General features: G+C 41.8%; 2 protein-coding genes across 5 annotated transcripts in view; one reads left to right on the forward strand and one right to left on the reverse strand.

The window, feature by feature from the left end:
- Nucleotides 1-7,774, forward strand: part of LOC110069878 (killer cell lectin-like receptor subfamily B member 1A) — a 21,413-nt gene extending 13,639 nt beyond the window's left edge. The window contains exons 4-7 of the mRNA XM_072989154.2: nt 880-981; nt 2,759-2,916; nt 5,148-5,263; nt 7,461-7,774. Of these exons, the coding sequence (XP_072845255.2) occupies nt 880-981; nt 2,759-2,916; nt 5,148-5,263; nt 7,461-7,584 (500 nt within the window). The 3' untranslated portion in view covers nt 7,585-7,774. The remainder of the gene's footprint in view (nt 1-879; nt 982-2,758; nt 2,917-5,147; nt 5,264-7,460) is intronic.
- On the reverse strand, nt 4,299-23,344 carry LOC110069877 (C-type lectin domain family 2 member B). Of its 4 annotated transcripts, none has more exons than XM_072989156.2 (8): nt 23,291-23,344; nt 19,427-19,550; nt 18,006-18,141; nt 13,633-13,722; nt 12,546-12,745; nt 9,507-9,610; nt 8,151-8,297; nt 4,299-4,937 (listed from the first exon to the last, which is right to left on the reverse strand). In XM_072989156.2, coding segments are annotated over exons 2-8 (681 nt in total). In that variant the 5' UTR covers nt 19,430-19,550; nt 23,291-23,344; the 3' UTR covers nt 4,299-4,936. The 4 variants fall into 4 exon arrangements, with proteins under 4 accessions (XP_072845257.2, XP_072845256.2, XP_072845258.2 ...); XM_072989155.2 differs by lacking the exon at nt 23,291-23,344 and adding an exon at nt 21,257-21,374; XM_072989157.2 differs by lacking the exon at nt 23,291-23,344 and adding an exon at nt 21,253-21,374.
- Between the last annotated feature and the right edge of the window lie 462 nt (nt 23,345-23,806).

Raw genomic sequence — 23,806 nt, forward strand, 5'->3', positions numbered from 1 at the left:
ACCCTTCAGACTATGTATGGATTTTAAAATAAAAATGATGTTTTATTTAATACATAAAATAAAATGTAAATCAATGAATGAAAGAATCACTTGTCAAACTATATTTCTCAGACCTTAACCCTGCACAGATCTTTATTACTAGACACTCAGTTACCTAACCTATATCTAACCCTGTCACTCTCCAACTCTCTAATTCCCCAACAACAACCTTTCCCCTCTTTGCACACCCCCCTTATATACACAAACTCCACCCCTTTAAGACCCACCTCCTGCCCTGCCATAGGCCAGGAAACTCCAGCCTTAGCCAAGACAGGCAGGTGACGTCATGGCACACGTCACAGAGGCCATTTTGGAACCACCGATCATCTGGCCGAAAATGGGGCCGGCGCTTGGCCAGGAGGGTGGGGGAGGGCTCCCTGGCCCTCCTCACAAGCGCCCACCCGCTTTTTTGGCCAGCTGACCGGCCGGCGCTCGGCCAGGAGGGCGGGGGAAGGCTTCCCCACCCTCCTCCCGAGCGCACACCAGCTTTTTCCCCCAGCTGACCAGCGGGAGGGGCCTATGGGGAAAAATCGCAAAGCGATTTTTCCCCATAGGGAACATCACAATGCGATTGCAAAAGCGATCACAAAATCTTCTTCGCTATGTGGATTCGTAGTTAAACAGGGCACCCGTTAAGCGAGGCACCACTGTATATATATATATAGAACCCATATCACCATTTTTAACACATCTGTATGTTCTTTTATACAAAAGAAAGCATAACATATTTTACTCCTTCTTAACCCCCGTTATCTTTCATGTCTCTCCATCCAATAACAAGATTGAATGGAGCAATTATAATCTGCAATCATTAACAATAAGATAGTCTTGTTTTTGTAGGTTTTCAGGGTTACAAAACATCTGGAACTGACTGCTTTCTCGCCTCTGAAATGCTACATCTGAAAACCTCTCTATGCTACTCCCCAAACAGCTATGCAGCAGGTAACCTCAGCCACTCTAGTTCCCGGTGTATGTATGGGTGAAGTGGGTACATGTATTTGTGCATGTGTGTGTATGAACAATATCTATCCGCCTGTTGCATCTGCAGAACCAACCTTCTGGACCTGTATTAGGCGCACCTGAGACAAGGATATTTGTATTTGTTTATGAATACAAATATCCCCATCTCTAATCCTGACACATTTCCAGGCAGAATCCCATTGGCAATTTACAGTTGTGTTAAGTGAAACTGCATTAGTCACAAAAGCAAATTGCTGCTAATTTGTGTGCTGATGGTTAGATTCCTGGCCATGCACCCAGTTAGGCACATACTTAGGAATGCGACCAGCATCTATAGAATTAGCAACAATTTGCTGCCCTCAGTTCCATGATGTCACTTTCACAACAGTAAATCACCAGTTGGAATATGCTCACCATATCAAAAGCATATAATCAAGTTTTTATTTGTTTTTATCGCTATTGTTTTGTCTTTTAAAAACCCTTTTATCTGATCTATAACTCCCAGACCAAACATGGGAACAATGGGTATTTGTGGTTGGTAGTTTTTTACTTGGCCTGTGTTCTAATCTCCACACTCTTAGGGAGCAGGCAGGGTAGGTGGGGCTCATAAGCCTTGGAAAGCAGCCCATCTGGGAGAAGGAAAACTCCGATTTCAAACCTCCACTGCCTTGTGGCTATATCCACTGATGGAATAGGCTTCAGGAGTTAAAGGTAAAGGTAAAGGTTCCCCTTGACAATTTTTGTCCAGTCGTGTTCGACTCTAGGGGGCGGTGCTCATCCCCGTTTCCAAGCCGTAGAGCCAGCGTTTGTCCGAAGACAATCTTCCGTGGTCACATGGCCAGTGTGACTTAGACACGGAACGCTGTTTGTTACTTTCCCACCGAAGTGGTCCCTATTTATCTACTTGCATTTGCACGCTTTCGAACCGCTAGGTTGGCAGGAGCTGGGACAAGCGACGGGAGCTCACTCCGTCGCATGGATTCGATCTTACGACTGCTTGGTCTTCTGACCCTGCAGCACAGGCTTCTGCGGTTTAGCCCGCAGCGCCACCACGTCCCCACAAGGAGTAAACCTAGAGGCAAAATCCGGAGCTGGAGTCCTGAAGACAGTTTGTGTCATTCTGCCAACTCCTGTGACGTTGCTGGAACCGGTTGTATTGGCTCTTGCCTTTCCATTGGACCATTTCAGTGACATGGAGAGAAGGGATTTGCTGCTTGGGTAACAGCCTATCCTCCATATTATTTTACCAGGCTTTGTGCTCTGGAGATGACACTCCGCTTTGCATACAGTGTCGAAATAACATGGGGAGTAGCAGTTACTGGTTATAAGTTACGTCTTTGCTCAATTGGCATAGTAGAGCATGACACTAGGGGTTAACTTCAGGTTAACTCCTGAAGCCTTTTCCATCAGTGGAAATAACCACAAGGCAGTGGAGGTTTGAAATTGGAGTTTTCCTTCTGCTAGATGGGCTGCCTTCCAAGGCTGACAAGCCCCACCTACCCGGTACACAGTGCCTTAGGGATTGGTATATGTAATTATTATTATTTGCCATCAAATTGATTCTGGCTTCAGACAGCCTTTCCAGAATACAAAGTACTCAGAAGTGGCTTACCATTCCCTTCTTTTTTCTGGCCTTCCTTGGTCTTATTAGTTTTTAACATTCTGGACTGCGAAGAGTGGCGGAATGGGTAGCTGTTTGTAGAAAAGACACTCCTTATTGTGTTTTTTGGACTTCATTTCTTTCCATTTCTTTCTCCAGACTACGTGAAGGATTGTAAATTATGTCCTCAGAACTGGAAGTTATATAAGGGCAAATGCTACTGGGTATCTCAAGAAAGAAAAAGCTGGACTCAGAGTCAAGATGACTGTAGAGCAAAGAACTCTACACTACCTGTGATACAGGATGTGGATCAGACGGTAAACATAATATTCAAGTTTCATTTCTTTTGCTGGACTTCTCTCATAATCACGAGTTCCAACAAAGCACATCTCAGTAAGTGTTTAAGAAACTGGTGTATTTATAGCTATTAGAAAGAAGAAAGTTACAGCAGTTACAAAAGCAGAAAATAACAAAAGTTACTTTCTTGGGGGTCCATCTTGACCCAGCACTTACCATGTATTCCCATGTAGCGTCTGTGTTCCATACCGCCCATCTACATGTTCAGCGGATTGCCCAGCTGTGCTCCTATCTTGATGTTGGGGTGCTTACCACTCTGGTCCATGTGGTCATAGTCTCAAGACTAGACTACTGTAATGCGCTTTATGTGAGGCTGCCCCTTGAGATTGATGCGGAAACTACAAATGGTCCAGAACACAGCTGCCAGACTATTAACTGAAATGAAAAAATACCATCACATTTCCCCCAATCTGGCACCCTTACACTGGTTGCCCATTGGTTTCCACATTGACTTCAAGGTATGAATACTTACATATAAAGCCCTAAACGGTTTAGGACCTCGACACCTGGGACAGCGTATGTTCCCAATTAGCTCTACTCCTGTCACTTGATCTCGCCAGGGTGGGTGGCTGAGGGGCTTGACCACAAGAGAGGCCCGGAAGGACAGAACTAGAAACTGGGCCTTCTTTGCGGTGGCCCCTCGCCTCTGGGATATTTTGCCCCCTGAAATTTGCCTGGCACCCTCGCTGGGAGTTTTAAAGAACAAGCTGAAGACTTGGTTCTTCAGGCAGGCCTCCCCCCCTTCTATCACTTAGTTCCCTCTGTTTTTTCATCTTGGACTTTGCTTACATCTCTTTTGTTTGGATATTGGTAATTCTTGTTTTCTATTGCTTTGGACTGTATGCAATTTCTAAAATAAACCAAATACTTTTTTCTATTTCATTCTGTACTTCTAGAGGCCTGGTCTTCATTTTCCATACCCTTCCCCCAAATAAGAGCTGAGTAAAAATAAACCAATAAAAACATCCAGCGAAAATTGAAAACTGGCTCCAGAGGGGGCATACACAACTTGAATGAAGCCCACCTCTCCTCCTGCAATAACTACCGTGGCATCTCTCTTCTCAGTGTTGTAGGGAAGCTGCTGCCCCGTGTTGTGCTGAAGAGACTCCAGGCGCTTGCAGACAGAGTCTATCCAGAATCACAGTGTAGATTTCGAGCTAATAGATCCACCACTGACAAAGCAGAGGGAGACTGAGCCAGGCAGCAGCCCAACCACAGTCCCACTGCCTCTCACACAGTGACCTGTAGAAGGCAGATGATCTTTGGCTTCCCTGAACGCAGGAATGCTGGTCCGGTTTTATGATAACTCATTCAAGATTTGTGTAAATAAAAAACAATATACTTCAAATAAATAACTTTACTTTTATTAGATTTTTACCCCGCCCCCCCTAAACAAGGTCTTCTCGGGGCGGCTTACATACATAAAAACATAGCAAACAACATCATTTACTCTGCAATTCAAACTCAACAGCAGAGAAAATAATACAAACTCCCCCCAGATTCCAAACTAGTAAATCACATGGCACTGGATTCCATAAACATGGTGTCCAGATATGAATCTGTTAATTGGTGGCAACAATCTAGATCAGTGTTTTGAAGTCTTCCCCCACGACCTTGGAGAACACCTTAAAATAAATGTTCATACCCTGAGAACCCCTTTACCAAGGAAAACATAACATATCTAGGCAAAGAGTATTAACCCGCTTGCTTCCAAATCGTTGACAATATTCAAGGCAACTGTATGACAAGAATCCAGTGGCAAGGGAATCTGTTGTTTCTTTTGTTGTATAGCTGCCCAGAATAGTAACTCGCTATTGGCTAGGTAAGGTATAAGTTATATAAATAAACAAACAAACAAATAACAAAAGAAACAACAAACAATCAGCCTGGCATGCCCGCAAGACAAGACAATGTACAGCTCCAGGTGGATCATCAGGAATGTAGCACAGCACTAGAGTCTCTTTATCAGGACAAGGGTAGCCTATAAATAAATAAATAAATAAATAAAGAAAGAAAGAAAGAAAGAAAGAAAGAAAGAAAGAAAGAAAGAAAGAAAGAAAGAAAGAAAGAAAGAAAGAAAGAAAGAAAGTCAGTCAGTCAGTCAGTCAGTCAGTCAGTCAGTCAGTCAGTCAAGGAGCAGAGCATTAACCGTTCATGCAGGTATTAACTCTACAACATCCTTGCCTTGCAGACATTCATAAAAAACATTACCCAAAAATCAACTTCTTATTGGCTGGGGCTAGTAGCCGAGTATTCTGAAAGGTGGATCTGGAAATGGACTGATGGATCCCCCTTAAAAGAAAAACTGTGAGTACTTGTAAAGGCAAATAGACCACACAAGTTGATTGCTGCTCATTTTATCCATTGTATACAAGTGTAGGAGATTGTCCTTGTGTAGACGAAACAAAAAGAATCCAACAAATCTAATTCTGAAGGAGAAACTGCAGTCTCGGGATGCAAGAAAATAAATCTTTCTTTACTTCCAGTTATTCTTATTAGCTTGGTAGAAGGGGTTCTTGCAGAAAAAAACAGTTCCTCTTCCCATTCAAGTAAGGAATTCAGTATAAATTCTACTAAACTTGAATCTAGAATCTTAATTCTCCGGGGCTTAGGTGTTCTGAAATAACACCCGTGAAGAAAGTGGAGCCATGAGACTACAAAGACCAGAAGGATCCCCAGAAGATGAATATGCCCGACACTGCACTGGAGTGACCGCATTCACATTACTTTCATTGTTCTTCTGTGTTTCATGTTGTTTGTGTTTTAATGTGCTTAATTCATAAATTAACTTTAAAAGAAAAGTATTGAAACCATAGTGTTAAAAGCATAGTGTTTGCAATCACCCAAGCAGTTGCTCAGATAGTTTATGAGAGGATTCTAGCTTGGTAGAATCTGGTGGAAATCTTCCTTTTAATCTTTTGTTTTTAAATCTTTTGTTTTCTTTTGTTTTCTGTTGTTTCTTTGGACTTTGCCTGATGTGGCAGAAAAACATTCCTCCTTCCATGCACATAAGGAATTTATAAATCAAACTTTAAAAGCATACTTGCTAGTTGTTTGACACTATCCACACTTTCCAGTATCCTTGGGGATGCTTGGAACCAATCCCCCATGGATACCATGGATCTACTGTAATCTAGAATATAAATATAATATAAATGCAGTCAGATCCAGTTTGGTCATCAAGTCATCATCATCGTCTTAGAACTGCAGAGCTGGAAGGGACCTTATGGATCATCAACCCCAGCCTCTGTCAAGGAGGCCCAGCGGGGAACTGAACTCCCAACTTCCAGCAACACAGCCAGATACTTAAACCACTGAGCTAGTCAGATCCTTTTTTTCTTAGTTTCTACCACAATAATCAATTTTATATCACATAAAATGTACTGTAAAATTCATGTTCTAACTCCCAGAAGAAGCATTTGTATTCACATATGTGGATATTTTCTCCTCTTTTAAAAATTTGTTTCAAATAATTTGCTTTTATACTGTTTTGTCTTGCTTACATTTATTCTCCCCCTAAAAATAACAGCACATAAGTGTCATGTTTCCAGGGGATGCAGCAGGCAAAAGTCTAATAAGTCAGTCCAAAGTCAGAAGTCTGAGAGATACAAAACATATGTCAAATTGTCAAAGCCATAGCAAATCAATGAGTGCAGGTTGGCTGCTAGTTTTGCCTACGATGATAAGCACAGCTATCTGAAATTAATGGAAGAGGCACCTGAACAAATCAAATTTTATAGAAGTCATCTGTTGATTTCTGCAACCTTCATACCTGGCGTGTACGTGAGAAATAGGAGCAACAGGAGAACATTATAAGTTAGCAGAAAGACACAAACCCTGTTGCTTGAATAACTGTTTACATAATGAGGTGCCATTCAAAACCACCAGGTTGCATATTGATAGTGCAGTAGCCCATCACTCTCCTTCTAAGGCATACAGCAGCTTGACAGTTGTGGAGTTGCAAAATGACTGTCACATGACTCATTGCTCTTGAATACTGTCTTTTTGCCATAGATCAAGGAAAGACTTGCCATTTTCAGCTCGGGAAACTGGAAACCTTATGCAAGAGTCCTCAGAAGGGACCCTATGTTCTTGGCATGCCATTGCATTAATGTGGAAAGTTTAGTTTTGCTGGTGGGAGGACTTTGCCTTGTATTTCTAGGCAATATGTTTCTTGGGGTAGGCTGGTCAGCCCAGATCCCAAGCACAGATGGAAAGATGGTACAAAATTCATAGCGGCTGAGTATTTGCTGTACATTTTGACATGCTAATGCTGGTACACTCAATAGGCAGGGTCAACTATTCTCTCTAGAGAGTGAGAAAAAGGCTGTGATGCTTATTAGCATAATTTGGAAACAGATGTTGCCCATGGAAGCTGCAAATCAAACAGTCTTCACCTATTCAGTATGAGAAGATTTTTGACATGAGAATGTAGACACTTAAGATAACTTTGACTGAAGGCTTGTTCATTGTTTTTTAAATAAACAACTTCCTTGAGTTGCAGGTTTGCTGTATCAGGCCCAGCTGAAAATAACAGTTGTGTAATGACAAAGGATGGTGAGGTCAGCTCTGAAGATTGCAGTTCTCTTCATCCCTGGGTCTGCATGAAAACAGCTTTCACCTTATAAACAAACACATTGGAAATTACAGTCACTGCAATCTGCGGAAGGAGGTGGCTATTCGTTTAACATGCACCCTGTAGCATCGCCCTACAGCCAACAGATGTTTTCTGTCTTCAGATGATTCCTTAACTCACATGATGATGCTGCCTACCATTTGTAGAAGTTTATGCCAAATTAAACATCTCTGTCTAAGTTACCATAAGACTCTTTCATCATGTTTATCGTGAATCCCTACCATATGCTCTTATCATATATTATGCATAATGGGCTCATTTTCAGATAAGAAAACCACAACTCTCACAACTTTGGTATGCTGAAAGGACAATCAGATGTGCTCTGGTCCATGGGGTCACGAAGAGTTGGGCACGATTTTACAACAAGAAGAAGCAGTATAGTGACCTCTTATACTCTCTCCCTAACTGTCAAAATCCTCACCAGTAGATTCCTAATGTCATTCAGTGCTTTAAAAAAAATACCCACAGAAACCATACTCAAATCCTCTGAAACAGATACAGATTTTCTTCCCATTCCCTCTGCAGTTGACATTCAGGTGATATTATCATAAGGCTTACTATATTCGCTTTTCCCTTGTTGAGTTCTTTGTTGTATACATGTCATAGCGGTTGCAGATCCAATTTCTTCTTATGTGGCAACGAGAGCCAATGGCAATATCAGTGCTTAGAAATGCACATTCTCCTCCTTTTCCTCCCACCTCTATCCTGCAATTAAAAATGTAAGTGTGACATAATGAAACCACACTGTTCACTCTCTCTTTTGTGAACAAGAAGGGCATTCCAAACTATGCACAAAGGAGCCCAAACATTTAAAATCAGGGCTCTGTTCCGATCATCAGTACAGTATTTCCTAAAACTCTTCAATTCAGGGTTTTCAAAGTATGTGAGATATTTTAGGGGTCATTTTATCCTCTTACTCCTACCCCCTTCAGTTTCTATGGCCAAGCAGGGATTTGAACCATTGCCTCCTGAGTCCCAGCCCACTGCTGCACACTAGCTCTCACAGAGTTCACTACAATTAACTAGTGTTGGCTGCAGCTTCAATGGTGTTTTAAAATACAGTGGTGCCTCGCAATATGTTAATTTGTTCCGCGAAAAACGTTGTCTTGTGACAACATTGTCTTGCGAAACGTGGTTCCCCATGGGAATGCATTGAAATCTAATTAATGTGTTCCAATGGGAAAATAGTCGTCTTGCGAAAATCGTCCATAGAAAACATTGTCTTGCGAAAGGCGGTTCCCCATTGGAATGCATTGAAATCTACTTAATGTGTTCCAATGGGGAAAAATTGTCGTCTTGCAAAAATCGTCCATAGAAAACATCATCTTGCGAAGTGCCACAACGATTGCAAAAACCAATTGTCTTGTGGATTAATCGTCCCACAAGGCAATCGTCTTGCGAGGCACCACTGTAATTAAAAACATCCTTTCCCCTTTCATTCTCCTTTCCTTGTGTTTTGCGCTCTTAATATTAACTATAAAACAAGACTTTATTATTGTGTATAAATAATGGACAGGACTTATCACTCGAGATATTTTGTTATATTTGTAGTACATTTAATGGATTATCATTACCACTTAACTATGAGCTCTAAATGAAATAGCAGATGGCCAGAACAAACTACATATGTATGGTATGAATGTCTGTCCCTATATTTCATGTTCTGGCCTCTCATCTACATTGGTTCATTCATATACAGTATCTTCTTCTATTCCTCACCACTGTGGAGTTCCCAATTAAAATACAAACACAAACACAAACAAAACCCCATGAGCTTTGCTCGTTTCCCAACAGAATTCTACAGCCAGTTATATAATGAATTTTAGATTTGCCTGAAACTGGCAGACAGTGAGGCTGCTCCTACTTAGCAATTTACACCTCACAACCCTAATTCTGGGTAGAACAATGACTCACGTGTTGTTGAATTCTGTCTCATCTGCCCACTTCCATACTTGGTTTGATTCTTTCCAGAGGCCTATCCAATGATCAGGTGTGCCCTTGTAACGCAAGATGAATTTCTTAGAGAGAGAGAGAGAGAGAAACAGACAGACAGATGTCTTCAAATGACTATGCAGTACCTCAAGTGGTAAACGTTTTTGTACCTACGTAAGATAGCAGGACAAAGAATGTGAACAAAGTACAGTGGTGCCCCGCATAGTGACGATAATCCGTTCCGGATAAATTGTCGCTATCTGGAATCGTTGCTATATGGGGCAAAAACCCCATAGGAACGCATTGAAACCCCTTCAATGCGTTCCTATGGGGGATAAACTCACAGCTATGCAGAAATCCTCCATATGGCTGCCATTTTCGCCACCTCAGTAAGCGAGGAAACTGCACGAAAATGCTGCAGGCGGCCATTTTTTCTTCCGGTGGCCATTTTGGAACCGCTGATCAGCTGTTGGAGAAACATTGCAATGCGAAAATCGGTAAGCGAAGCGCTTACTGATCATCGCAAAGCGATGTTTACCCATTAAAAACATCGCAATGCGATCGCTTTTGCGATCACAAAATCCGCATCACTATGCGGATTCGTCATTAAACAGGGCGCTCGTTATGCGAGGCACCTCTGTACTGGGGATGGCATAGGAAACAGCCAGTGCAACTGGAGATACAAAAAGGTGAAGTTATTATGATAGAATACATTATATGAGTAAAGGGTAGATGAAAAGCTACAAAAGGCAGCATGGCAGATACCACAAAGTCAACGTTTAAGGACAACTGTCTTAAGGGCGAAATTTAAATATGTTTCTATGAACTTTTATTGTTGTTACATGCTGTCAAATATCTGACATGGAGACCATATGAATGAGTGATCACCAGATTGTCCTCCACCACTCTTCTCTGGGGTATATAAGACAAATAAATGAAATTAGCAGCCTTGCTCAGCTCCTGTAATCTCAAAGCCACGGCTTCCTTTGTGGTATCAACCCATTTCAAATCTGGTCTTCCTTTTTCCCATTTTCTTCAACTTTCCCTAAGATTATTGTCTTTTTCAATGAAAATTCTCTTTTCATAATGTGCTTCAAGTATGACAGTATTTTCATCATTTTTGCTTCTAGAGCAGTGATGGCAAACCTATGGCATGCGTGCCACAGCTGGCACACGAGCCGTAAGTCGCCATACAGAAATACTTACCTGTCCTCCGATCCCAGATTTGGGCACTCACCTTTGCTAGTGCAGTGGTCCAGCGGAGGGGTGCAATGGCGGCCATTACCGGTCTAGCCCCATGGGGGATTGGAGGACTAGTAAGTATTTATTTGTTAATACCATCCATGGGGGGGGGGGGGAAACACAACCATTTAACCCTTGCAGTGCATGAGCAGTTGTTTTTTCTAAACTAAAACCTCAGCATTTGGGTTTTAATTGAAGTATTGGCACTTTGAAATAAATAAGTTGATTTTTTGTTGCAGTTTGGGCACTCGGGCTAAAAAGGTTCACCATCACTGTTCTAGAGTGAGTTCGGGCTTGGTTTGATCTAAGACTTATTTATTTAATGTATTCGCGAAGGCTTTCATGGCTGGGATCTAATGGTTGCTGTGGGTTTTTCGGGCTCTTTGGCCGTGTTCTGAAGGTTGTTCTTACTGACATTTTGCCAGTCTCTGTGGCCATGGGCATCTTCAGAGGATAGCACTTCAGAGGACCAGAGCACAGAGTGCTGTCCTCTGAAGATGCCGGCCACAGAGACTGGCGAAACGTTGAGTGTGATTAATTTACTTCAGTGATTACTTTAGAAATCTGTATAATTATTGTGGCGGCCTCTCTGAAGCCCTTATTCTCTAAGGCCTCCAGGAGGTTCTCGCTCTTCTTCCTTCTTAGCTGCCACCAAGTATTGCTGTCTCAATACTAATCACTCAAGGAGACACGTGTATCTTTGAAATTAAACTTATTTGATCAGGGAGGGTAACATCTGATTAATATGCAGTAGGTAAATCACAGGTTGATAATCACTTAAATCAGAATCAGTACTACTATTCAGCGTCCTCACAGATCTCCCACTCACTCTTAGTTCACTCTTAAGTTTCACACAGTCTCTTAATACCAGAATCTCTCTCACTCACTGAACTGAACTCCTCTCATACTCCATACACCAGCCTTTATATCTGAACCCCTCCCCCCCTTGGCACCGCCTTCCATTCACTCATTGGCTCCTTCTCCACTGCTCAGCTGTGACGGACAGGTGAGGGCAGGGCTGTTCGCTACAATTATAATTAGAGATGGGAACGAATATAAAAATGCATTGGCTTTTTCAACGAAAATAGCCATTTAGTTAAATATTCATCCCTTCATATTCGTGGGTTCCAAAGACCCCCAGAAATATGAAGTGATTAATATTTATCCATTTTTATTCATCCTTCGTATTACCAAAAAAACCAACAACCCCACACAACACCATTCTGCCTACCGGCTGCCAATCAACTACCGATAGGCAGGCAGCCACCCTGCAGTGGCAGCGGGGGGGGGGGCACGGTTTTTAAAAAATACCCCCCCACGAATCAATGAATAATTTTGTTATTTGTCGCTTCATGGGGGCAACTTCGTGCTTCGTGAGTAGTCCCACTTTTGATGATTCACAAAGCAGGACGACTCACCAAAATGGTGTGTCTTCCCCACCTCTAATTATAAGATACCCAGTTATATTTAATTGGCATTGAAACCTATCTGTATACAGTATATGAGATGTACATTATTTGTATGTACAGAGTCAAATGCATAATCTTTTGTGTCTGGGCCTCTTTCAACTCGTTCATCATAGCAGATCAAAGGTAACTGCAGTCCCTTCTACCTTTTCAGCAAATTCTGTATTTCAGTGTGGTAAATAAATTATTTCTAAAGTTATGACAAACTTGTATGGAGTCTTCTTTATGCTTTTACAAGGAACAGGATACTTCTCTTAACACGGAACAGTTCTCTCACACAGCCTATCAAGTACTGTACATCTGTTGGTCTTACCTTTTCTAGTTCACTTTCAATCACGGCCAGGGTAGAGCTGTGGGAAGTGCAAAAGTTCTGGCCAAAAGTCCAGTTTCCTTCCCCTTCTGAGAAGTAGAAGCACTTCCTTTCATAGCCGATCCAGCCTGCTGGACACACTGGCCCACAAAGAGCAAGGGGTTCCACTTGAGTGACAAGCTGGTCGCAGTTTTTACATGAGACTGAAAACGTAAGAGGAAACAGGATTCAACCAGCAGCTTAAACTACTGCTCAGCCAGGCCACCTCCATATGACAGGGGCATTCAAACTCCATGTTTCAGCTATGCAGAGACGACCACAAATGCTACTGGTCTAAATAAGTTATTACTAGTCCATCTGTACCAAATAGATCCAGTACTTGTGCCTTAATACAGTGGTCCCCAACCTTGGGCCTCCAGATGTTCTTGGACTTCAACTCCCAGAAATCCTGGCCAGCAGAGGCGGTGGTGATGGCTTCTGGGAGTTGTAGTCCAAGAACATCCGGAGGCCCAAGGTAGAGGACCACTGCCTTAATAGATCCACTTGTTGAAACAGGAAAAAAAGCAGTAAACCTTGCATCTCCAATCTCAGTGGATTCATCTGAAAAGCCCCAGGAGCTTGTGATTACTGCACAAACAGAGTAGAATGCTCAGCTATGTACCTTTCTGGCTTTAAATTTTGGATGGGGAACTTCCAGAGGTCCATGGGACATACACACTCAAACCCTGGACCTCAGAAGGCTGGCAATCTCATGTGTGTAGCCCCGAATCCTTCCAAACAAACTTTATCCGAATTGTTGATAATGCCAAACATACAATTAAGACACGAGGCTACTCAACTCAATTCTGCTCCTTGAGCCCATTCTGTTCCAGCCCCAGCCCCTCAATTCATACCTTGCAGCAGTAGGTGGCAAAATCTGCATAGAAGTTGTGTTTTCTTGAACACAATTGGAAGTCTTCAGTACGATCAGAGATCCTTCATTGTTAGACACTGAGATTTTGCTCCTGAACACAGCATAGTGAGGGACTGGGGCAGTGAGTGTCATCACTGTTGCGGAACGTAAAGAAAGGTCTCAGAAAAAACAACTCACCTTTCCAGACAATGGGGATGGCAATAACGAAGATGATTATTATTACACTGACAAGGATAAGCCCATATGGTTGAAAGCTGAAATGGCTCGCTGGGGGGAAAAAGACATGCAAATGTTGCTAGCAATGCCTAACAAATATTTATTTAGCTCACTTGGAGTTTTACCTTCGGAAAAAAAATGCACAAATGCGCTGAACTAAAATATATCAAACTAGAACTTGCAAAAATGTGTTTTCTTAGAATATTAAGAGACAGTTCGCCTCTGGTAGTGGAGAGAATACACATTTATCCTTAGCACCATCTGACAGACTCATCCTTAGTTAATTTGTCCAATCACTTCTAAGGGCTTGCTAGTTTTTTCTTGATATGTAGTTTAACACAATTTATCAGAATCCACCTTTTTCTGAGTTAAACATTTCCAAACTTTGTATGCTTTCTTCAGAGAGTAGTTTCTTCACTTCCTTGATCACTGCAGCCATCCTTTTATTTGTCTTCCCGACTTCACAATATTCTTTTTCAGGGGCAGTGATCAGAGCTGTATAATATTCCAAATATACCTTCATCATCAATTTCTTTAAGGGCAGTATGACAGTGGTAGTTTTTTTTTCCAATTCTTTTTTAAAAACCTTCTTAACATAGGTTTTGTCATTTAGCTAGCTCGTTAGCTTTACAGCAGCCTTACAATTGGCATGGTTGATATCTACAAGAAATGAGATCTGTTTCACAGCCAGTTGTTGACACTCAGATTCTATTGATGTATATGTGAAGGTGGGATTTCTTGCTCCAATGTACATAATTTTAAAACTGCTTATACTGATGCCTTTCCACAAGCACACTTCCCTCATCATATGTGTTCACCACATGCTTCCAGAACAACCAAAGACAGCTGATATCTTCTGGATTACCCCTGGCCACATATCTGGTGACATTTTTAAAGAACTCTAAAAGATCATCTTTGTGATCTCAGTTATTATGAACCTATTTATATTACATTGAAGTTCTAACTATTTTAAATATTATTGTGGAGAAAGCCAGGAAGTTCCAGAAAAACATCTACTTCTGCTTCATTAACTATGCAAAAGCCTTTGACTGAGTGGACTACAGCAAACTATGGCAAGTCCTTAAAGAAATGGGAGTGCCTGACCACCTTGTCTATCTCCTGAGAAACCTATACGTGGGACAGGAAGCAACAGTTAGAACTGGATATGGAACAACTGATTGGTTTAAAATTGGGAAAGGAGTATGACAAGGCTGTATATTGTCCCCCATCTTATTCAACTTGTATGCAGAATACATCATGCGGAAGGCTGGACTGGAGGAATCCCAAACTGGAATTAAGATTGCCGGAAGAAATATCAACAACCTCTGATATGCAGATGATACCACTCAGATGGCAGAAAGTGAGGAGGAATTAAAGAACCTCGTAATGAGGGTGAAAGAGGAGAGTGCAAAAAACGGTCTGAAACTCAACATCAAAAAAAACTAAGATCATGGCCACTGGTCCCTTCACCTCCTGGCAAATAGAAGGGGAAGATATGGAGGCAGTGACAGATTTTACTTTCTTGGGCTCCATGATCACTGCAGATGGAGACAGCAGCAACAAAATTAAAAGACGCCTGCTTCTTGGGAGGAAAGCGATGAAAAACCTTGACAGCATCTTTCTTAAAAACCAGAGACATCACCTTGCCAACAAAAGTCCGCATAGTCAAAACTATGGTTTTTCCTGTAGTGATGTATGGAGGTGAGAGCTGGACCATAAAGAAAGCTGACCGCCGAAGAATTGATGCCTTTGAATTGTGATGCTGGAGGAGACTCTTGAGAGTCCCCTGGACTGCAAAGAGAACAAACTTATTAATTCTAAAGGAAAATCAACCCCGAGTGCTCACTGGAAGGACAGATCTTGAAGCTAAGGCTCCAATACTTTGGCCATCTCATGAGAAAAGAAGACTCCTTGGAAAAGACCTTGATGTTGGGAAAGTGTGAAGGCAAGAGGAGAAGGGGATGACAGAGGATGAGATGGTTGGACAGTGTCATCGAAGCAACCATAATGAATTTGACACAACTCCGGGAGGCAGTGGAAGACAGGAGGGCCTGGCCTGCTCTGGTCCATGGGGTCACGAAGAGTCAGACACGACTAAACAATGATGGCAGGATAAAGTTCCAAATAGTCCTAAAACAAGCTGGAATTTTTAGCATGTACTGAAACAGTGAGATCTACTTTGGTTTGGGCATGTCGTGAGAATGGCTGATGGTCGGATTCCAAAAGATCTCCTGTATGGAGAATTAGTGCAGGGAAAGCGCCCCAGAGGGAGACCACAGCTGCGATACAAGGAGATCTGCAGTAGGAAGGCCTTAGGAATTGACCTCAACAGATGGAAAACCTTAACATCTGAGTGTTCAGTCTGGAGGCAGGTGGTGCTTCATGGCCTTTCCCATTTTGAAGAGACCCTTGTCCAGCAGGCTGAGGCAAAGAGGCAGTCCCGAACCCAGCCAAATGAGGGAGCTGGACACGGGACAGATAGTATTTATCTTCATTGTGGAAGGGATTGTCACTCTTGAATTGGGCTTCTCAGCTACACTAGATGCTGTTCCAAGTCCTCTATTCAGAGCACGTTATCATAGTCTCTTGGGACTGAAGGATGCCTAATCTAATGCAATCAAAACACATCCAATACAACAATACTAAATATAACAAATGGCACAGCCTTTGGCATTAGCAAAAGGAGATGAGACAAACTTCCTTTGGCAGGATTTCCATACCTCAGAAGGTGATTAGATGGAAAGTAAAATCTGTAAGCTGAGTTATAGCAACTGGACTTCTTTCTTATTAGGTTGAAAAGTTTCACTACTTGGATGAGTTTCAACCTAAGACAGAAGTCCAGTTGTGATAGCTTCCAGATAACCTCATCTGGATGACTGAGAATGTTCACAGATATATAGAAGGTAGAACTTACAAAAAATTTTTTAATACAGATAGCTTCATATGGAAGAATGTAAGACTTCATATTTCCTAGACCCAAATCATATGGGCATCAATGGACACCAATGACAGTCTTGCACTTTTGTCCATACCGGTATTTGGCAGGTTACATACAACTCTCACAACCCTTCCCAAAAGTTTAACATTATATGTTCTCCAGGAGCTTTTGTGGTCTGAGTTCCCACTTCTTTCCAAGAAACTTATGCTGTTTACAATTAAATTGGAGAAATCCTGCAGCCTTGGGTTGTACTTTGACCATCCCTGCAGCCTTTAAAACCAGGCTGCAGGGGTTCCTTCTAACATGCTCAGCTTCGGCTAATGCTGAGAACTGCAGAGTCTTTCCATACCACTTAAAAGGGACACACTGCTGCAGCAACAGTGGCTAGCATGTTTAAAGTTAATTATTATCCTGCTTTACAAAACATACAAGCTAGCTCAGAGAGCCATGCATTGCCCACAAAAAGAACAGGAGGTGGCCCCCTAAATTTTGAGGTGGTTCATAGATTTGCTGGTTATGGGTGTCGGTATCACTGAGAACAGGGATTAGCTAACCAGAGGCACCAGGAGATAATGAAATCAAAAATAAAGCATCAGAAAGTTATCTTTGAGATGAGTGGACAGGGCAACTCTGTTTCTCATTCATAGAGCCATAAATGAATTGAGCTTGAAAGGGCCTACAAGGCCATTGTGACGTTTACCCACAAAGCCCCTGCTTGCTTCACCAAACAATAAGCTCACGGAGTATCCCAACACGTCCTTTACCTCGCTGCCACCAGTTGATCTATTTACCAACTATACTTCCTATGAACAACTGAGGTCCATTCAGTACTTGACTGTACTTGACTTTGAAATAGGAACAGGTTTCTTGATTACAAGCTGTTTCAGAAATAATTCTTAAGCACATTCTTAAAGTTACACAAGGCTTCAGTAGTTTTCTTTAAGCTTTTCTATCTGAACTAATACAGATAATACTCTATTCACTCCTTAAATTCTCTCTACCTCAAACCCAAACTATCTCCCCTCAAAACTCTGTCTCTGACTGAACTCCCCAGACTTATGACTCACCCCCCCTTCTAGTTTCTCTGGCTCCTACTCCCAACAGTTCTCATTGGTATATGCCAATAATCTTCTACCTGAGCCAAAGCAGGATGATCCCTACAGCCATTGAGTCGAACCCAGGCTTATGACATCATCCGCTGTATGCATGGATTCCAGCCATAGTTTTGTTCGCTTGGGCTTTATTAAAAAAACAAAGGAGGGAGGAGAGACACATCATGCAAGCCAATAGATTTTTAAACTCTGGGTTAAAAAATAATAAATTGCTTTGCAGATGAAGATGTGCCAAAGTACCTCATGGCTTCCTGCTAAGGCTCCACATAATCATTCTGGCTTACCTCCATTTTTTCTGTCCCAACATAAGCTTTGCCTCTTCACCGTGACTTTGTCAGAAGCCTCCGTTTCTTCCTTAACTGTATTCAATCTCTCTTCAGCATCAACACCTGTGTTTATTATTTCTTGTGCCGTAGCTGTCTAGGGACGAAAGCCCAAACACAAAGAATCAAGCCCTCTCTTACGACATCTTCAGGAAAGGTTAAAGAAAGTATATTTCCCATCCACAACATCACAAATTGACAGCATAAACCGATTTAAAATGGTCTTTCATCCTTGCAGATACTGGGAAAGCATATGAGAAGGAGAAAAGTAATAATTAAATTAAAACTCCATGATCGGGAGGTAGCATGCTTCTAAATGCCAGATACTAGATAAAATGAAAAGATGGCTACCTCCCTCCATCATTTGGTTGGTGGTGAGGGACTGGCTAGCTGTAGTTTTAAATGCAAACTTGCAACAGATGACGTTTTGATTCCAGTCTACCAGGCAATCATTAGGCCATTTACAGGGATGGGGAAGTCACATCCTTTTTCACAGATTGATCTGAAAGCCTTAAACATCAGCAGAATCTGCATCAAGAACTGTGTCTACTTCCTTTAAAGTCTGGCATGGCCCAATCACATCCAGCAGCTTTGGAGTTCCCCTTGTTTCTGTTATGGCTGCTTCCTCTTTGTGAAAAGGACAATCTTCGGACTTGGAAAGCTGCCTTAAATTCAGCTACGCTGGCCGCCAATGTTGGTTAGGGCCCAAAGAATAGTTTCCTTTATTATTAGGGCTGTCTGGGATTTAAAGCTACACAGTAAAACAGAACAAAACTTTACCACTGTTACATTTCCAAAGATCTTCACTTCAGGCTTCAAATGTGAGAATATTTAGCATTCCCTAATTGAACACAAGAGCTAAACTAGCTCAAGAACACATATACTTAAAGTTCTGTTTACCATCTAAGAATCTTATGTTTTGTTTTAAGTCACAGAAAAGCCAAATCAAAATATGAAGGCAAAATAAATAAATATTACTATAAAGAAAGGAAGAAGAGAGAAAAAAGAAATTAGGATTCAAATTGCTTATTGACAAACTATATTTACTGCATTACCCTTGCAGTTTGGAAGTAAATAAAAATGCATTTAAAGAGCTTTAAAAAGAGCTAACCCTTCAGGATATGTGGAAAGAATTATTCATTCTGCACTGTAAAAAAAAAGGGATCACCCAAAGGGCTGTAATTTCTACAGTATCACACAAACCAAACAATCGCACTTTAAGGCTAGGTTTACGTAGTTTTGCTGATTAGGAGCACTGTAGCAAGTCCAGCCCATTCTTAAGGGGGGGGGGTTAGGCTGGGGAGGCTGTGTTCAAATATCTTTGGTACTGTATTTGTTTCTCTGCTAACTACTACACCCATCAAAGAAAACAAAAGAATTACCATTTCTCCTGCAGGAGGAAGAACTCTTCAGCAGTCAAACACATTAACAACAGAAGAACCAATCAGTTGTTCTCACAGTTATGGAGAGGACAAAAACCTGGACTGGAATCTGTTGGCATGTACCCTTTATAAAGCAAAATCATATACATATCACATTTACTTTATGAAACCGGCACCAGGGACTGTTATGCATGAATGGCATCTCAGAATATTTTAGAAGCAAAACTTTCCCAATAATGTTTAGAGAGGTAGCCACATTAGCTTGTTTTGGGATAAACAACAGGCGTTAGACTCGATAACCCATAAGGTCACTTTCAGCTCTGCGGTTCTGAGATGATGATGACTCAGACTAACAAATTTATTTCAGTATCAGCTCATATGCGTATAAAAGATAGAAGTAAGGTAAATCTGAGAAGCCTTTAAAGTGATATATTTCAAATTTTAATTATGCCTGAATTTTATTTCTAAAATCTTGTTATTGTGCATATTTAGCATTTCTCGTTGCTTTTTGCAAATAAATACATAAACAAAATGCCAATGTTACTATTTTTTGCATCAGTTTTCTCTATAAAAAGGTGAAATCCAAAGAAACAAAACAAAGCAAAACAATGCACAAAAAATGGGACAAAAACCTGTTGCACCTTAAAGACTAACCATTATATTTTAACATAAATTTTCATGGACGCGTCCACTTGGTCGCACATCAAGGGACAGAATGGAATTGAATGGAATGCAGATGAAACAACTGTTTCACATTCTAAATAAATACTCCTTGGTTACACGCAGTAATTAGTCCTGTGTCTGTTTTACAGTCCTGTAGTGAAAATAATGTACAGTGGGGTCTTGACTTAAGAATGGCTCGAGTTAAGAACATTTTGACTTAAGAACCGCTCTCATAGGAAAATATTGACTTGACTTACATACTTAGATTTGAGTTAAGAACTGAAAAAAAAACCACGTGGGAGGCAGGGAAAGTGCAAAATTTGAACTTTCAGTTAACTGTTGGCCATTGAAAAGGGTGCCTGTCTGCTTCCTCACTCCTCCCAGCGTTTAGAGAGTGGATTGGGAGACAGTCTTCGGACTGCCTGGTACTGCCTGGACTGTATTTTCCAGGCCTTCCCTGAACCTTTCTTGACCTAAGAAAAAAGAAACAAAACATCCCCCGCTAGTGGTCAAAGGCAGAATAGCAGCTTCCCATTAGTTTCTATGGACGGAAAAGAGCAGATACGGATCAAATGGTTTTCTATGCATTCCTATGGGAAATGCAAATTTGACCTGAGAACTTTTTGACTTGAGAACCGCCTTCCAATACAGATTAAGTTCTCAAGTCAAGACCCCACTGTATTGCTTTGTTGTGTTTCTTTGGATTTTGCCTGTTATAATTGCACACCCACACTGACACAGCTACCTCTTCTGAAACTACCTCTTTGAAAAGCTTATTCTGGGCCACTTCTTTCCAGCTTTCCCCACTGAAGTTATGCAACAAATGATTATCAACTTCTTTACTTTCATGTTTTCTGCATTAAAACCCATTCGTCCGTCTCTTACTAACCCCTTTCCCCGGAGTAAAGATTCTGGAAGGTTTCACCTTTATGCAGAGGTAACGGGACTATAGCATGATTCGGCACTGTTTATTTATTTATTTATTTATTTACAGTATAGTCACATACACACACACACACACACACACACACACACACACATACATACGTGTGTGTGTGTGTGTGTTTAGTTATTTAGTCGTGTCCGACTCTTCGTGACCCCATGGACGGACATACATACATACATACATACATACATACATACATACATACATACATACATACATACATATCACAATCAACGTCCATCATACAATGCCAGTACCGGGGGAAAACTCGTTTTTGCCTCCACAGAGGTTACAGTTTAAATTGCCACAGAGACACTGCTGTCATGGCCATAGAACGGGTTAAGGGTTTGGACGTTGAGTGAAAACAAAGCAGCGTCACTCCGCATCATGAACATTGTAGGCGGAGGAGGAGGAGGCTATTACCACCTACCCGGGGCGGAGCCTTCGGCTTAAAGGTCGATTTTTAAGAGCTAGCGCCCAGTCGGGCAGTCGAGATCGTGGTTGTGTTTTTGGCGCATAAGCAGAGTTATGCGACCGGGCACCAGTTCGGAGGTAAGCGGGTGCGAGAGGACCTGGGCGTCCCTCAGAAGACGCAGGAACTTGAAAACCGGAGAAGGAGGGCTGATCGCCTTCGGAGTAAGGCAAAAACGGAGAGGGCGAAGATTTAATCCTAAATAGTTTTGAGTTTGGGTGTTTTTTAAAAAAATAAAAATAAAGGAAGGAAGAAATAGATTCAGATTCCGGAGCATTTGTATAAAAAGCATGGAAACGACGCTGTAGTTTTTTTGCGGGACCGGGGTAGAATGGTAGTGGTACAGGTTCAAATCTCTATACAGCCACGCCGTCAAGAGGATGATTTTCGGAGCACAGATGATGCTTGGTTGGCCCATGACTCCTCAATGCTTTGGAAGGCCAGAAATTTGAGAGCAGCGAAAGAGGGAGAGACTTTCAGCTGGGACCCTCTTGTTTTAATTTCTTTTTTTCCCCAAGATCCAAGTCTTCTCCCTCTAGAATGCTTCCAGACGGAGGACTCTTTGCAATCCGGAGCGCACCGATTCTGTCTCTCCCTGTTTCACGTCTTTTAGTGTGTTTTTAGAAGATTTAAGGGTTGCCCTGCGAATGTGGCAAGGCAAACTGCACGATGCAATCTTGTCTGCAATTATTCCGGAGCCCTGAGTACTTTTGGGTTGCAGCCTTAATATATAACTACGGACACGGGAGTCCCAGTGTATTGGGAGTGGAGATTACTGTCCTGGTGCACGTGTGTAAATGGGAGACTGGGGGAGGGCGCGACCCTGATAACGTCATACCAGACAGTGCTGACACGTTAGGTCCACCGCCATCATGGCGATTGTACTCGCAACACGTGTAGCCTTTTCAGACGATCTCCACAGACTCCCGCTGTCCTTTTTTCCCTTAATAGCTTTTTGAAAGCCCACTGATAGCCTATATAACAGGGGGCCAAAGGCCGCCAATACTTGCCCCGCAGTTTCATTTTCTAATTGGGAGAAGGTTGAATCGATGCACGTGGGCACAGAGACCTGGGACAGTCATTTCCTTTGGCTCTGCAGGCAGCGTCCACGTGGGATTCCCATCCAGGGCATTGCTTCGCCTCCTGATGGCTTGCTTCCCTTTCCACCTCTTATGGGCAGGCAGGAAGGCAAACCATCCGCTGGAAACGAACACCCTTAAAAGGCACACAAAAACTCTTTGCTTTCTGATGAGGTGATTTCAGGCCAGTCTGAACATCAGCGCCTTCATGCTCAGAAAAAAAAGGCTTTGCGTCCCTCCCCCCCAAAAAATACAAATGCAAGATTAGGTGATAGCTGTATTGGATCACTAAAAAAAATCAAGGGGACAATGATCATTTGTCTTCCACGAACTGTGCACTGAGATCCTCTGGATAGTTCAGAAAATTGCATATTAAAGTCCCAAAGTTACATGGCTGTTGTCTGTGCTAGGCATTTTTTTAAAAAGATGAGTTTAAAGACAGTCTACAGATGGTTTGGGGGGGCGTATTCAAACTTCTCCCCAGGCAGGAGAAATTTATTCCCCAACTCTTTAAAGAACCATTAAATGCAGACTGGCTTGAAGGTCCCTTCTGCTCTCTCCATTCCCTTTCATACTGTTTTCCTTCTTGCTTCTCTCACACAGTACCTCTTCCCCATCAGAGTCCCTCCATGCTAGCTAAGTGAGCTCATTTTCTCAGAACCAAAAGGTAAAAATAAACATTTGAGACCTTGTCGGTTACTTACCTCTCTTCCTCGCTCCAGTTTCTTCAGAGAGCACTGCCTTTTCCTGTGGGCTCCACCTCTTCCTGCCAGAAACCTTTGTGGTCCCTGAGGAGAGTTTTTCAATGTAGCAGCATACTGTACCTTACTCCTTGAGAAGGCCAGTTCCATCCACATGTCCATAGATTTATTTTATTTGTTTATTTAAAATATTTTTACCCCACTTTTCTCCTTGAAAAGGACCCAAGGCAGCTTACAACAATGAAAAACAACATTTAACATTGAAAACAATTAGTATATAACAGTGGTTAATATCATTAAAAGGCAATATTGAAAAATTATGAACAATGAATAAGGAGGCATCTTGCATCAGTTAACAGGCATTTTAAGGCAAAGATCAATGTACAAAAATTTATTAATGTCAGTCTGAGAGGAAAACACAAATAGTACTAATAATCCAGTCAAAGCAGTAATGCATTACAATCTATTGAAAAATCATACAAAAGTACAGTGGTGCCCCGCATAACAAGCACTTTGTTT

This window comes from Pogona vitticeps, chromosome 2, assembly GCF_051106095.1.
Source record: "Pogona vitticeps strain Pit_001003342236 chromosome 2, PviZW2.1, whole genome shotgun sequence".
Classification (NCBI taxonomy): domain Eukaryota; kingdom Metazoa; phylum Chordata; class Lepidosauria; order Squamata; family Agamidae; genus Pogona; species Pogona vitticeps.

Excerpts from the sequence above, each read along its gene's own strand:
- LOC110069877 (XM_072989156.2), bottom strand. Across the intron at positions 12,746-13,632 it reads CATCCCCATTGTCTGGAAAG|TCTCATGTAAAAACTGCGAC; the intron begins GTGAGTTGTTTT and ends TTACGTTTTCAG. Across the intron at positions 9,611-12,545 it reads TTGAAAGTGAACTAGAAAAG|AAATTCATCTTGCGTTACAA; the intron begins GTAAGACCAACA and ends TCTCTCTCTAAG.